We start from the raw sequence: 17,055 nt of genomic DNA, 5'->3' as shown, positions 1-17,055 counted from the left end.
ATAGATTTCTAAAATGCATTCGGCTGCACCGTTGGCCGCTTTCAAAATGGCGATGAAAAGACGTCAAATTATTCAACCATTTTATGGTTTATACTGGAGAAGTTCCAAAATGGTTGAAATTTATATTGGAAAAATTCATAAAAAATAACCATATTGGTAGTTTTGAGGCAAATGTCATAAAATGGTTATTTTTGAACCAAATATGGTTATATAAATATGAGCGTGTGGGTATGATGAAGTTGCGGCGAAACCTCTCCAGCTATCCTCTTTGCAGGTGTTGTTGTAGATATTTAGTTGGGTAACAAGTCTCTGTTCATTTGCCACATGATGTCTAGTTCCCTGATTCCGAAGTTGTGCAGCAAATCGTTCCCCAAAATTGCTCTGCATACGATGGATGTTGTATCTCGACGTCTGAGATTGAAAACAAATCTCACAGAAGATTTGATTCACCGATGCAGAAGCTCTCGTAGAGCTCCAGATAGTCCGAAGTAATTTACGACATCACACTAGGTAAAATGGAGTTCAATAATATAAGGTGATATATTCCCGATAATGACGTCATTGCTCTCCATCTAGTGAGCCTCGCTGTATACAGCTTTATCTTACGCGCGCAAAGCTTATTGCTTAGCATGTTGTTCGAAGATAGTAATGACGTCACTTGTTTACATCCAAACGAGTTGATTACTCGTTTGAATCGGATGTCGATACGACGTCAGCCGGTTGGAGAATCCAGAGGTGAAAAGAGCATACGTTGAATAGCTAGAACCCCGAGCCTCGGAATTGCCGACAGACGGAACAGTCGAAGAACAGTGATGTGGAATCAACAATGCCTTTATCACGACGAGCCATGGTACTCTCGGTAAAGTTTGTGGAAGAAGAAGTGAGTGGATGTCGGATGAAACTTGGAGGATGGTCGATGATTGGAGAAAGGCGAATGTCGGAATTGAGCAGGCATGTACCGGGTCAGCAAAAGCAGCCGCCCGCTTACGTTATGCGGAGCTGGAAAAGGCAGTTAAACGAGCTTGTAGACAAGACAAGAGAGCCTGGACAAACTCCCTAGCCGAAGAGGGAGAAAGAGCCACCGCCAATGGAGATATCCGATTACTTTATGACATTCCCCGCCGCCTCAGTGGTGCAAGGCCTAATGCAAGAATGCCGAACAGATCAGCTCAAACGATGGACCGAGCACTTCGAACAACTCTTGCGAGTCACGAATAGCGAAGGCCAACAGAACCCGCAGCTCGAAGCCAATTGTAAGTTGCATAAATGGCGTCAACTCGGATGCGGCAACGCTGGCTGAAATAGAAGCGGCAATCAAAAACATGAAATCCAACAAAGCACCTGGGATTGATTGCATCCCTGTTGAAATGCTGAAAGTCGAACCTGCCTTGTCAATACAGATTATGCACCGTCTATTCGCTGACATCTCGGACACTGCAACATTTCCGGCCGACTGGATGCAGGGTATCCTCGTAAAGGTTTCAAAGAAAAGAGACCTGACGGAGTGCGGTAACTGGCGAGACATAACGTTGATCTGTACAACCCTCAAAGTGCTCTGCAAAGTGATCCTGAACAGGATCCAGGAGAAAATCGACGGACGATCATGTGTGGACCACATCACAACGCTACGAATCATACTGGAACAAATCAACGAATTCCAGGACTCTCCTCTGCTGATGTTCGTTGATTTCAAAAAAGCATTCGACCGAATTAACCATGGACACATCTGGGCGGCTCTAAGGAGACGAGGAGTCCCAGAGAAATTAGTTCATCTCATTGAATCACAGTACTAGGCATTTTCGTGCAAGGTCTTGCATGACGGTGTCTTGTCCGAACCTATCCCGGTAACTGCTGGAGTGAGACAAGGATGTATCTTATTACCGCTACTTTTTCTAATCGTAATGGATGAGATTCTGACTGGATCGATCGACTGTGCACCGAACCGAGGATTGCCGAGAATTCCTTCAACAATGGAACAACTGAACGACCTTGACCTTGCTGGCAAACACTACCGGATATGCAGAGCAAACTCGACGACCTCACCGAAAGCTCCAAGGCAGCATGTCTCAAAGACAATGTCGGAAAGACCAAGTCGATGGAAATCAACACAGGAAATCCCTCTAGTTTCATGGTAGCTGGCCAACAGATTTAGAAAGTGGAGTGCTTCCAGTATCTTGGTAGCCAGATGGTGGACTCCTGATGGTGTTATAAAGGAAAACATCGATACCCGGATCAGAGGGGCCCGATTTAGGTTTCCGAGTCTCCAAAACATCTGGTGCTCACGCCAGATCTCTCTACAAACGAAAATCCGAATCGTCAATTCAAACGTCGAATCCAAATTGCTGTACGGGTGCGAAACTTGGTGCACATATGCGGCAACGATGCGAAATCTGCAAGTATTTGTAAAGCGCTGCCTGCGGAATATCATCCATGGCTATCATATCATCAATGGTCTGTCAACTGGATATCAAATGAGGAACTACATTGCAGGTGTCATCAAACGGCGCTTTAAATCGAGATTCGGGAACGTAAGGGGAGATGGATTGGGCACACGCTGCGAAGAGATGAGAACGAGGTTTGCAGAGAGGCGCTTGAATGGAATCCAGAAGGACATTTAAGAAGAGGCAGGCCCAGAAACTCGTGGCGGCGAAGCCTAGCCGCTGAAATCCGAACTGTCGCCGAGAATCTTTACTGGGACCAAGTGAAGACGCTGGCGCCAGATCTTCTATAGTGGAGATCTTTTACCAAGGCCCTTGCACCGGAGGATCGGCACAGGAACATTAAGCTAAGCCCATACAAACCTAAAAGTGTAAATTTACTTATGTAAAACCATGGATGAGTTTTGAACCAAAACGAAGCCCAGACCCCACGGTTCGAGAAATTCAAAATGACCCAAATTAGGCATTTATGCACCATATCCAAGCTTTCCTCTAATTTGGATTATGGAAAAGATGTAAAATGTTCATTTAAAAAAAACCTTAAAAAAGCTGTACGTAAAACGTAGCACGAATTATGTAAACAAGTCTCAGCAACCAAAATTGCAGTTCAGTTGTTCAGTTACCTCGATTTGATTAATGACTTAGCAGGGTATCAGGTTTTAAACATTTTTAAATTGTACGGGAACTATGTTATCACCCTGTATTTTTGTATTTAATTTGGATTTAATAAATTATCCAGCAAGCTAACTTTTTGTTAAATGATTATATCAATATCATTTATATGGTGAGATAGAGCCAGAGACAACCAAAAATCTATTAGTTTGAACCACTACGTATTTTATAGACAGCTCCAGAACTCAATCCACATCCTTTTACTCGCATTCTTTTACAATGTCATATTTCCTTCGTCTTGACGGTTGACTTTCCCGTCGTTTACAGTCAATTTCATTTGCAGCCATCACGAGTACGGATTATGCATTCAAAAGGTCGAAAAATCTTCCGTTAATGTGCTACTCACAAAAAAAAATCTTCTCTGCTGGGTGGCTTTCGACGATCTCGTTCGTTTAAAAAGCTCTTCCAAGAAGCAGCAGCACAACCAATGAGCGGACAATTTTTTTTTCTGTTTCTACATTCGCAAGTACTTTACAAAGAACCACATTTACCGCTAATTAAAAATGAAATAAAAGCTTTTAATTTCCGCCCACTACCATTATCGTTCTGCCCAGCTCCTGCGTTATCGCCTTCCTTTAATTCGGTTTTATTCTCCATTCAAGCTTGCACTCAATGAAATTATGAACAGGCTCGTTTGAACGAAATCGACTTTCAAATGAACCACTAATGGGATCACAATAAACGGTAATGTTTGAGTTACAAACATTGATTTAATGCGTAAAGAATGGTTTGAATATTTCCTAGAATTCAAAAAGCTGACCACTAAGATGTTTTCATATTTCCCAACCGAATAACCTGAATGTCAGCACGGCTCAGATAGAATATGTTTATGACATGATATTACTTTTTCTTTTTTATAGGAATTAAACTCATTAAGGTTCTTCTTCGAAATTTTCTTATAAAAAACTAATGATTATCTATTCAATGTTTTGCATGATAAGCTGTCATAGGTTGACTCATATTGTACGAGTAAAATCTGCTTTTCCTCATGCTGAACTCGAAGTTTATCAAATTTACGTCGGTTGTTAAGAGAAATTTTACCCCCCAAGATTGCTTAGAGTCTGTTTCACATAGAATCTAGTCGGATAAAATAGAGCATTTCTCCGCAAAGAAATAACGTACAACAAAAGTAAAAATGTCATTTTGTAGGGTTTTTATTACACTTTAAGGAAAAAAAATATATAAAAATCATTCATCAGCTTTTCGGATGAATTTTCGAACTTTTTTTGTGATACCACCCATCATTTTCTGCTCAGTACTGCTGGTAACCTCATTCGCCATCTTGTTCCACCACTTTTCCATTTGAGCGAGTTTTTCCATGGTTCTGCCACATTTCTTCAGTTTTCCCTTAACTATTGCCAAATATTTCTCGATGGGACGAAAATCCGGACAGTTTGGTGGATTGATACTCTTTTCTACAAAATCGATCTTGTTCTCCTTAAACCACTTAACGACATCCCGGCTGAAGTGGCAGCTTGCCAGGTCCGGCCAGAACTTCACCGGACTTTTGTGGGACCGAATGAATGGCAAAACCCTCTTCTGGAGACATTCTTCTTTGTAAACATTTCCATTCATTGTGTCCCCTGTGATGAAAATCTTTGTCTTCTTTCCACAACTACAGATCCCTTACCAAATCATCAACTTACGATTAAATTTATCTGCGAAAACAAACTTGAATCTACTCGCAACATTCTCTTTACGCTTCGCAAGGTAAAATTTGTTCCTGGGTATTTGTCCAAAATCCATTTTGACGTTAGTTTCGTCGTCCATCAAAATACACCCGTTGTACTTAGTCAACACTTTCTCGTACAACTTCCTTGCCCTGGTTTTGGCAACCAGGTTTTGTTTCAGCGTCCTGTTGGGGTGTTTGCTTGCATGATACGACCGCAAGCCTTCTCGCAAAAAAATTCGTCGAGCTATACTGTGATTCGTCTTGAACTTTTTTGCCAAATCACGCAAGGAGATTCCAGGATTATTGTGAACTGATCGAATTACCTTTGCTCGCAGCTTCCGGTCATATGTTCCACTTTTACGCCTGGTTTGTTTTGCTCGATCCACCGTAAGGGTATCCCGGTAACGTTGCAGCACCGAATTTAGAATTTAGGATATTTCAGGAATTTCGCGATCTTTACCCCTGACCACGTCGGTTTCTCTACGTGAGTGTGCAGAATTTTCTCTCGCCTTTCGCGTTCCATCGTCGATAACTTTTGACTGGCTGCTTCAATCTTGATGAAATTTTCACCACTAAGTAAACAAACCATCCGCATCAAAACACTGTCAAAAGATTCACGATGTGACAACTAGGGGCACTGCAGTTAATGAAAAGATGCGACCAGATTCTATGTGAAACAGTCTTTAACATTAGAATCTAAATTTGATCCGTTGATTTTCATACAAATTATTTTATTAAGACTCCGGAAGAAATATGGACACAAAGTTTCAAGTAAGTTTTTTCGTTTATTTTCTAAAATGTGTCTGTGAGTAATGGATATAATGTATTTCTTTGGTCCTTCCACAATCACATCCGATCACCCCTCGTTCAATCATTATACGTTTCGGACAGTTTTATACCACTCGCTCACGCATACCGTCGTACCCCTCGGTTGCGCCTCACCAGTCGTTAGAGCACCTGCAACGGTTCAGGCGTAAATATTGGTTTTAAGTATACCAGTTTTAGCACAATTTGAAATTTTAGAATCGGCTAAAACACCCACTCCCCACCGGTGTAGGAGCAAATTTAAAAAGGAAACACTTTCATTGCAGACACCCAATAATTGAGAAGAAAAAACCCATTTTATTAGAAAAATTGCATAAGTTTTGAGTTTCACGGTTAATTGTCTTGAAATTAATTCTACGAATATTCTTTTTGAAAGAACAATGATTTCAACTATTCTACCAGGATTTCATTAATTTAATATAAAAAATGACTACACAACGAGGAAAAAAGTTCAATTGAAACAATTCTTCAATTAATTCAATCAAATTGCTTTTAATCAATGGAATAAGGTTTTGTTAAAATGAAATGAAAAGCAATATTTTTTTTCAAGTTATTGCTGACATTGATAAAGGAAATGAGAAATGTTTATCCCAAAGTCAAGGAAATTTTCCTTTGATTTGTCGACATTTGTGTTTGACAAAAACTTGTTTCACTTTGGGGCCGTTCACATACTACGTGGATAACTTAGGGGGAGGAGGGGGGGGGGTATGGAAATGTCCACGCTTGTCCACGGAGAGGGGGGTAGGGGTTTGGGTCATGTCCACGTGGACAAATTTACTTTCAAAATATTTTCTAATGGTGAATTAATATTCAGATGTTTAAATCGAAATCTTAAAATGGCACACCTATCCAGTTTAAGTTTAAACAAAAAGTAGCTACTTAAAAGCAATTGATAAATATGATAACTAACAAGTTTAAATTTTTATTATATCAGTAAATTCTTATTCGGTTTTACAAAATCAGCCATTTTTATAACAAAAAGGCAAAAAGTTGTGTTTTCTAACTGTCAAATTATACTTACTTACTTAAGGGGGGGGTAGGGTCTAACGGGTATAAAAAAAACACCATTTTCACGAATTTTTTCTGGAGCTATCGTTCAAACAAATGTATTCAAATTTTTTGCATTATACAAAGCATTGTTAAAAGAACATTTAGTAATTTTTTCGTAGAAAATTATTGAAAAATGAGCCGGTGACGGAGCATTTTCGAGGATGCCTTTTAGAAAACAGGATTTGCGGTGGACACTGTATCTCAGCACAGAATCATCTGAAGTCAAAAAATCAGAGCAAAATATTTTTAACTAGATGTTTTTCTGGACCCCAACGTTTTTATTTAATTAAAAAATATTTTTATGAAATTTTTGTGGCTGATTGAAGTAAAAACTACGATTTTTCACTTAAAAATCCGCCATTTTTAACCTGTAAAATCTCCCCAAAATAAAAAAAAAATCAAAAAAGAAAAACGTTGGGGTCTGGTATTTTATATGTAGAAAATATGTTCCAAATTTGAAAAGAATCGGATAAGTAGTTTTCAAATGACGATGTCCACGGACTTTAAAAATGTGCTTTCGAGAAAAACGCGTTTGAAGTTTCTGCTCTTGCTTTCTTGCAGTATTAGATAGGAGGAGATAAAGGCCTATAACTTCTACAGTTTTGCTTCAATTGACTTGAAAATTTGACACAACATTCTTGAAATGTTTTACAATAAGAAAATAAAAAAATAAAAAAATCGATTTTTTGAAAATGTTAGACCCTACCCCCCCCTTAATGATCCCGCGCCGATCCTCCGGTGCATAGGGCCGTGGTAAAAGACCTCCACTGTTGACGATCCGGAGCCAGCGTCTTCACTTGGTCCCAGTCAAGATTCTCGTCGACAGTTCGGATTTTATTTAAAATCAAAACTTTTCCAAATCTGTCCACGTGGACATCCGGGGAGGGGGGTAGGGGTTTGCCAAATGTCCACGCTTGTCCACGGAGGGAGAGGAGGGGGTCAAAAATCTAATTTTTCTGTCCACGTGATATCTGAACGGCCCCTTTGTAAATTTATGTATGGATACAGAAAAATATGCTGATATTGACGAAAACTCCGAACAATCTATACGAAACTATAAAGCTCTCAATATCTCAAATAAAAAAAAATATAGAACAAACAATAAACATTTATTTAACCTCATCAAAAAATGATTGAATTTTTTTTTGCGTTCATTTTTTTCAAATTTTAGAACGCTGACTGGATTCACAATTCGTCGAGCCCAAATGCAAAGCTTTTTATTTAATTATATTAAATCGAGATTAATAGGTGGTATGAAAAACACCTAGCAATTGCTTTTTCTAAACTAAATCAAGCAGTCGAGCAGTCGCTTAAAGCAGTTGCTTCGGTTGATATGAATATGAATATGAATTTTTTTTTGACAGCTGTTTTCTCTGTCAGGAGCTTTTACTTTTAGAACAAGCTAATTTGGTATGAATAAAGCCCAAATCTGAAGTAATCGCTCGACAAATCTCCTAGTAATTGCTGTATTTTCTAAGCATGCTTGGTAGCAGACTTTTCCAATAAAAAATTCTTTAGCAATGTCATGAATTTATTAAATTAGTAATATTACGCTTCAATACTATTCAAAAAAGCATTTTCAACATGGATAAAGAAAAGTCGAAGTGATAATCCAGATTTTTTTTCGTATTCCTGTCGTTGTATGAAATGATTCGTCTAAGATGAAACTAAACAAATCAATCAGTAAATATTCCAAATTAAAAACTCCGGCTATAGTGGAAGAAGTCCCAATCGGCTTGAAGTTTGAAGAAAATTGTAATAATTTAAAACATAACTACGACTTCCATATTTATATGATTTTTTTATAATCCTAAGATTTGAAAAAAAAAATTAAATTAAGATGCGCGCCTATTGCCTATTTTTTATACATCGGATTATCCCGATCCGAATACGTGTGGGAGAGCTATGATAAATATTAAAGTAAGGCCATTTGTTGTTTGACTATATTCGAATATGTATTCATTTTTCTTTAAACATCAACATACGAGCACGCATTAACCAAAAACTTTCCGGTCGTTCTTACACCCACCATCCGCACCGTCGATTTCATGGCTATTTTAGCCGGACTTTTAAATTTTCTGACCGTTTTCTTTAATTTAATATTAGAAAACTTCAGATTTTGCTGGTTGGATAGCTCTATTTTTCGAAGCAAAAGCTATGTTCTAAGACTTTAGTACACATCCGCTAAGCAAATGTTTATTCATACCAAACTAAGCCATGCTTTGGTCTTTTGCTTGCTTGATTTCGAGCTAAGTTAAAGCTGCCGAAGCAATTGCTAAACCTTATTCATACCACTAAATGTGACATCTATTATTTATACTTGATGTGGTTTTTATCAGCATCTTTTTTCAATTTATCAGTGTTCGGCACAAAAACGCTAATCCGCTAATCGCTAGTTAGTCCGATAACTTTTTGTTAGCGGTTTAATTTTGCCGCTAAATTTTGATTGAGCTAGCGAATCAAAAAGTTCCGCTATTTTTTGGTTCCGCTAAATGAAGAACGCTATCTTCCATTTACTTGTTTCAAATTCACAAATTATTACTGATAGAAGTAGACTTTTTGTCATTTGACAAGTAAAGGAGACATCGGGCATCATTCTTACACCAAAATACGCTCCAAGTAAAATGGTCACTTCGAATGGTCTCAGGGCAGAAGTGCCTCATACAGATTAACTTTTTTTTCATTAAGTACTTCTTTTCTCAACATTCTCAGACAAACAATTCAATAAATATTGTTAAACAGTATTAAACAATTTTAAACATCATTTATATAACTCAAAGCTAGAAGGTCAATTTTTAGATACTGTTTTTTGCTTGCAAAAGTACAGTAAACGGCCTACTTGATCAATATTTTAAATGACTTTAGCATGGTCGTCCACATGCGATGATTTGTTGAAATGTGCTTTTTAGGTTAATCGGTGGATTTTCAAAAGCTTTTCCGAATTTTTAATTTTTTTCTAGATCTCACATTACTATCGCACACGGCAAGTCTCGAATAATAAAAACTGGAAAAATCCACTTTTTATAACTTGTTTTAAGTGGATGAGATATTTACTTTTCACAAAGCAGTTTTTACAAGTATTTCAAATCAGATAAAATAAATATAAGATAGTATCACCATAGAATGCATTTACATTTTTATTTCATTTAGTTTTTTAGATACACGTTTGGCAATGCTCCTATCCTGAGAACTTTGCATTACTATTTTGAAAGCTTGAAAAAAAATTGAAACCTGGTTAAAGATTTTTCAACAGACTGGGCATAATAAACAATCTGCACTATGTTTGTAAAGTATTCGAGCAAACGAATTGAGATGCAACCATAATCCATGCTCTTTACGTTATTGTTTATCAACAGCTAGCTATTAGCGCTTTAAGCTTGAAGCGATAAGTTTTTCCGCTCATTTAGCGGTTTTAATTAGCGATCGCTAAATTTGAATGAATTAGCGATTTAATTAGCGCCGCTAATTTTTCAATTAGCGATGCCGAACACTGCAATTTATGTAACGTATAGGCTGGTTGAAGCGAAAAAAAACATTCAAATAATATCTCAAAAAGAAACTATTATCACACCCAATGTTACCCAAACATGTGTGAAAGAAATCATTGATGGCTAAAATTTTCTCTCTGTTGTGGTATGAGCCTACTTGGTTGAATGATTCAACTGAATCAAAGCAATCGAAAGATTCCTTTTAATTCAACCACGGTATACCGTGGTTGAATTAAAAGGAATCTTTCGAAAATTTTCTCACCGTGAACTAAATCGGTCTGTCGTATATTTTGAAATCCTGTTCCAAATTTGCATGAATTTGGAACAAAGGCGTATAACTGTTGGGAATTTTGAAATCGATAACTGTGTTAAAACAGCAATTTACGCCACCGGTGCACTTTGGGGTTTGAGGCGGCAAAAAGTCAAAAACTGAACTTTATCGGTTCGCTTTTTTATTTTTAATAGTTAATAACTTAATATTTAACTAAGATATTCTCAGTTTTTCAACTCATTATATTGAATACTGAACGCACCACAGACATCAATACACCAGTACACCATATGAAAGCTTATATTAAAAGCTATTATTTGAACCATTCAAAATTTTTACACACTAAATTGATCTATGACAAAAATGAGTAAATAATTATTTTTTTCAAAAGTCAAAAACTTTAAAGCCTTTCCAAAAAAAATCCCCGCATTTCTCCATACTCTTTTCACTATCAAGATCAATTTTAAAGACCTAAAAATACAATGAAAGAGATTCCAGGCACCTTAAAGCACCGTTTTTTGAGTTATAGTCAAATAAAGCTGAAAATATCATAAAAATGGGTAATTTTTATCCATTAATGAGTATAAGTTCTACGAAGTTGATGTTGGTTTTCAAAAAAATGTTTCTCATGATTGATCAATCATTTCACACATTTTTCTTTTGAGTTTCATGAAATGTCTTGATGTTATTTATCATTTAATGATCATTTAGTCCAAAACCCGGTTATCAAAAGAAATAAAAAGGAGGGTCAAAAATAACACCAAGCATCGTCCTTTTAAAATTATTTATACAAAATATTTGTTAGAATTTATTTTTAGTTAGTTAAAATAGTAATTTTGATACAAAATTTTCAAAAATAACAAAATAGTCCAAAACACCTAATCATACTTTTTGCCGCATCATTGTATGGAACTGCCCCATAGTGCGGTGCCAGCCGGACTGTTTAGCGTGGTCGAAAACCGTGTTTTGCATCTACCGTTGGGACAGCCCTTACCTCAGTTTTCGTAAGACAGTTTCAACGGTCAGTAGCCAGCGTCAGTAGCGAGCGTTTCCGGCAGTTACTTAGCAAGTGAACTAGCGTACGTTTATATGGTGACCAGAGATCCCTGCAGTGCTAAACACTAGTTTTTCACAGTGTCTGAAAATAAAATGCACCTAATTTTTTTTTCTTCTTACAGACAAAAAAGTTCCGGAAAGTACCGGAACTATCCCGGAAGACTTCCCGGAAATTCGTAAATATTCAGAAGAATTTATTTTGAATAGAAATAATTCTATTCTTCTTTCGGTTTCATCTAGAAAATTTTCTGTGGTATTCAATGTAACCTTTGGCCTCACAGCCTCACAGCCTCAATTTTCGAATTTCTGGAGATGGTTTACCTTTTTTTTCTTTCTTTTTCTGGAATTTTCATAACCGCTCAGTTTACCCCTGTTCGAATCTGGCCCCGGATGCACCAAAGAAACAACAGTATAAACCTTCTGGCAATGCCGGATGAACTGAACTATCCGGCCCAAAAACTATTGTCACAGTATCCCTCCGAAAATTACGATGCAGTTCTATCAAGATATATTTTAATGTGGCACAAAATATAGTTTTAAAAAATATCGTCCATTTGCAGGAAAAGTGTACTACCACAACGTTCGTCACCTAACGAGCTGCTGGTGAAGCGGACAAGGCAGCTGTAATCAAAACTGTTGCAGCTCTCTGGTTTGGTGCGTTTATTCCTCCGATTGTGCTGCCCACTGATCACCGCTATAGCAATTCGCGTACCTACGTCGTTTTCGGGCGTTACTCCAGGTCCAAATCAACGAAAAATGTGTCTTTAGTTTTGGATCAGTTCATGGCTGGGACGTTTGCAGTTTCTGAAGACCACAGAAGGACCGGAGGAACCGAAATCTCAAGTTTAAAAAAAATATTGATACAAAAAATTATTATTTTACGAAATTCATATTTAGCAAAAATTGTAAAACATTCATATAGATAAATGAAAAAATCACCATTGAAACAACATAACTTGGTTCGAATTTCTTCATTCCATGTTGTTCATTTCATGATTTTTTATATTTCCTCAAAAATCATTTTAAACAGTCGGAAATTATGTGTACATTAAGAAAACATTTTTAAATAAAAACGATTTTTCACGTTTTATATACATTAATTGGTGCAAATTTGTTACTTTATGAAACGAAGCCTTCGTTACGGAGGGTTAAGCATGACATAAATTGGAAACGACATAAAAACATTTATTTGCAAGCTTTTTCCACATTTTTCGAAAAATAACGAAGTGAATCATTTTCACCAACTGGGACCTTAAACCGCAGCTACCTAATTTTAGGTTGTTGTGTTTTAACCTACTAGTAAGTTCCTGCACTGAAGAGGCGATTTACGTCAAAAGTACCTATAAGGGGTTGTTTTTTTCTGTCCGTGCTATTGAGAACAATGGATTGATGATTGCTGATGACAGGTGATGATGATAAACGCGGTACAAATGTTTACATCATCACACGGTAAAGCGAGACTACTCAAATTAGGTTCATGGTAACACAACAGTGTTGCCAGATATTCTGGGTAAGAGTATCAAAGTACCCATTGAGAAATGAGAACTTTCCCGGTTAGGGAATATATTTAAGAAGTGGAAAGTGACAATTAGACCATGCCCACCAACGGTTGCTAAACCTCGAATCGAGTACATTCAGCAACATATCTATCAACCCATCATCGCACCAACAGTCGCTAACTTCATTCGAGAAATAGCATACGAGCAGTAGGTTGTTACATGATGCGTTTATGTAGCAACCCGGTAGCAACACAACCGGTCATCGCTATGAGAAAATAAACAAACAAAAATACCAACCTGAATTGCTGCAAAGGGTGCGAAAATCAGTAAGTAGATAAAAAGGCAACCATAGGAACGCCCGGTGGGCATGGTCTTAGCCATCGCGAATTGGTATGTGTAGTTGTATTCTACAAACAGGTGTTCTCGTCGAAGTCGAAGTCGAAGACTTTGTCTATCTCGGCTCACTGGTGACCGCAGACAATGACACCAGCCGTGAGATCCGGAGGCGAATTATCAGCGGAAGTCGTGCCTACTATGGACTCCACAAGCAACTGCGGTCGAGAAGACTTAGCCCTCGCACGAAGTGTAACCTGTATATGACGCTCATTAGACCGGTTGTTCTCTACGGGCACGAGACATGGATATTGCTCGAGGAGGACCTGCGTACACTCGGAGTATTCGAGCGACGAGTGTTAAGAACCATCTTTGGCGGCGTACAGGAGAACGGAGTGTGGAGGCGAAGGATGAACCACGAGCTCGCGCGCCTCTACGGCGAACCCAGTATCCAGAAGGTGGTGAAGGCTGGCCGGATACGCTGGGCGGGACATGTTGCGAGAATGCCGGACGACTGTCCTGCAAAACAGGTTTTCGCTACGAATCCGGTAGGAACAAGACGAGCGGGGGCGCAACGAGCGAGGTGGTTAGACCAAGTGGAGCGTGATCTGGCGAACGTGGGGTGCCAGAGAAATTGGAGAACGGTTGCTATGAACCGAGTGAATTTTAGGAATTATGTTCGTCAAGTTATGTCGTAAGACGGATTACTATGTAAATAAAATAAAATAGTTGTATTCTAATGACCTTACAGACGAAACTGAATAAAGATAACTCTATTCCACCACTGAAACCTGCGTTTTCAACACTATTCATGCATTCAAAAGTTATTAACACAACAAAGTGTTGCATTTTTTTTTTTTGAATACACTCCTTATTCAGCTTAACGGTTTATGGATGGTTTTCGGCGCCGGATATCCAATACATCTCAATTTACAAGTAGGTAACAAAATTCTGTTAGTTTACTAGCCAAGAACTGAGAGTTTATTAATATTTGAACTTCTCACTTGTAAAATCCCAACTCTTCAGCTGTTACTTGAGTTTCAATTTTATCGTTAATCCAATCAGTGTACAAACTGCTACGGGTGTAAACTCCTGGAATATCTTCCATACCGCATCCGACTCCCCAAGCGACGATGCCCGCCTGATAGTATCGATTCGGTTGATCAGGAATCGGGCAAACCAGAGGAGATCCTCCATCACCAGTGCAGGTGTCAAGACCAGCCTTACCACCCGCACATAGGAACGAATTGTGCAAAGAAAATCGACTTCCAAGCCTCGTCGTCCTAAGAGCCTTCTGGCAGGTTCCGTGTGCCACGATTGGCAATTCTATCTTTTTCAATATGGCCTGATAGTTGTTGGAGTTGAAGTTCTCCTTTCCCCATCCGGTTGCAACACAATTTTCGTCTGAAAATACGGTACCTTGGGGTGGTAAACAAATCGTTTGAATATTTTCAGCAGTTTGGAATGACGATTCTAGGAACAGCAGCGCAATATTGTTGAACTGGAAGGCTTGATTGTAGTGCTCATGTATAACCACATTAGATACTCCGCGGTCCTGTAAAACAGAATGATTGTTAATTGGTACATAAGTTTTGCTAACCATTCGATGAAGTACCTGATGGGGAAACAGCTCATTGGTTGTTTGGGAATCCCATTCACCGGCTCTGACGTAGATTGTTTCAGCTGTGCGATTGACAATACAATGCGCCGCAGTGAGCACAACGTTCGGCTTCACTAGGGATCCTCCACAAACATATTTCCTTTCAGTTTCGCCAGACAAATCGAAGGTTTCGACAGATATGGCCACCACCCATGGGAATTCTGCGTATTCGGACTCCAAATTTTGCGATCCGACGATACCAAATCCAATTCCTTCTGTATTACGCTTCCCACATTCGTCAAAATAGATTGTTATGGATTGCTTTTGACAAGACTTCCGCCTGAATTTTCTCCGTCATTTATGACCTCTACAACATCAGTACCGTCAAACGGGGCATCATGCAACAGCGGGGTTGAATGCAACATTTATATAACACCACACAGATTCAATTTTTAATTTAATGTAATAAGATAAAGTTATCTTTTAATGATTACAAAATGATGATGACATAGTTTCTTGAATCCTAAGATAGTTTTTTTAAGTTTTTGATTTTCATATAAAATTTGAAAAATCGAGAAATGAATGTACAATTTTTAACATTTTTCGATGCCTTAAAAAACTTTACCCAGTATGACGAGTTGGCTTGATAAAATTACCTACAAACTTTATACTGGTTTCCTCATCCTATACCAACATTGATCATGTGGAAGTATTTTTCTAACAATAACTCAATTTTTTTAAATAAATATTTTTATAATTCAGTTACCCGTCTGGGGTAAAATGCAACAAAATGCAAATCGGAACTAAATCTCATAGATCGCGTTTCCATATGCATGGATATGATTGTTTTGCATTATGCGTTAGTTAACATTAAAATTTCATCCATTTCTAGATTTATTTTCATGATTTGAGCTAATAGAATTTTTTGTAGTATCTTTTACCCCTAAATGTATGCAGAAGGTTAACACTTTTTTCTTAAAAACATTTTTATCAGAAAAAAATAAAAATTTAATTCGAACAAAACCAAAATTTACTGCAATTTGTGCTTTATGCGTTATGATATCACAAATGTATCAAAAACTATGAATTTTCAATCGTTTTCATTTGATTTTTCATAAATTACAGAGTTTGTTGCAACTTACCCCTTTTTCTAAGTAGGGTGAAAATCGCATGTTTTTGTAAATTAAAAAATAACTGGTGAAACCAATAATTTTTCTGTCTACGTCAGTTTGGTGTCCCATCAACCTTAAAACTTTTGATGTACAAGAGGAATGATTATCTGTAAGCATTAAGATTTTAGAAGCCATTGAAGTTGAAAATTGTTGCATGTTGCCCCAGTTGACGGTACCCTTATCGATTTCTTCTTTATCGCAGCACACTTGTAGGTAGTGATCACAATCCGATGGCTCTTCGCCGCTAAGTCCAACTCTGAAGTTTTGAAAAAAAAAATTGTTTCGTAAGTTATAATATTAACTAAATAAGTATACTACCTGAGATCGAAAAATCCACCGAAATCATTGTTTTTGCACTGTGACAGAGGGACACATTCTCCTGCACACTGTAAATGTCAAGAAAGATTTCAATGAATCGTATGACGAATAAATATTGTTCTTATTTAAAAAGAAACGGTACACACTTCTCCACGCACTGACCAGGTCAAGCCAAACGAACAGGCTATCAGTAAAATAAGTCGAGCTGAACTTTTTAGTTGTGCCATCACACTCTACTATGAGTTCTGTTGATACTCCGAGGCTTGACTAAAGGTTCTTAATTTTAAATAGACAACTGACAGACGGAAAATTTGAAACAAAACTTGCAAATCGGTTATTTGGTGAATGGCGGGTTTTTGCGAGATAAGGAATTTCTCAACTACAAAACAATTCACAATTGTGGCACTGGTCACACCGACATGACACTTAGACCAAAAATCCTATCATTTTCTGGCTACTTTTGCCACCTACCGTCGGTATTGCGAACTTGCAAAATTTGAGAAAAATGTACCGTAATCTGGGAGAACTTTGATCAGCGGGGTAACTTTGATCATCATGAAATTTTTGCAGATAATCATCATTATCTAGGTATAAAGTTATAATATCTGCAAACTGTTTACTACGTTTAAAAGCCTGTAAAAAGAGATACAAATAAGCTAAA

The 17,055-nt window shown here is 37.7% G+C and overlaps 1 protein-coding gene across 1 annotated transcript; it reads right to left on the bottom strand.

The window, feature by feature from the left end:
* Positions 1-14,282: 14,282 nt before the first annotated feature.
* On the bottom strand, positions 14,283-15,258 carry LOC129742670 (phenoloxidase-activating factor 2-like; the record flags this gene model as incomplete). Its single annotated transcript, XM_055734598.1, has 2 exons — positions 14,283-14,859; positions 14,920-15,258. Coding segments are annotated over 2 exons (894 nt in total), but the record flags the coding sequence as incomplete, so codon positions are not given.
* Between the last annotated feature and the right edge of the window lie 1,797 nt (positions 15,259-17,055).

This window comes from Uranotaenia lowii, chromosome 2 (assembly GCF_029784155.1).
Source record: "Uranotaenia lowii strain MFRU-FL chromosome 2, ASM2978415v1, whole genome shotgun sequence".
NCBI classification, from domain to species: domain Eukaryota; kingdom Metazoa; phylum Arthropoda; class Insecta; order Diptera; family Culicidae; genus Uranotaenia; species Uranotaenia lowii.
This window is presented reverse-complemented; position numbering and strand designations above follow the sequence as displayed.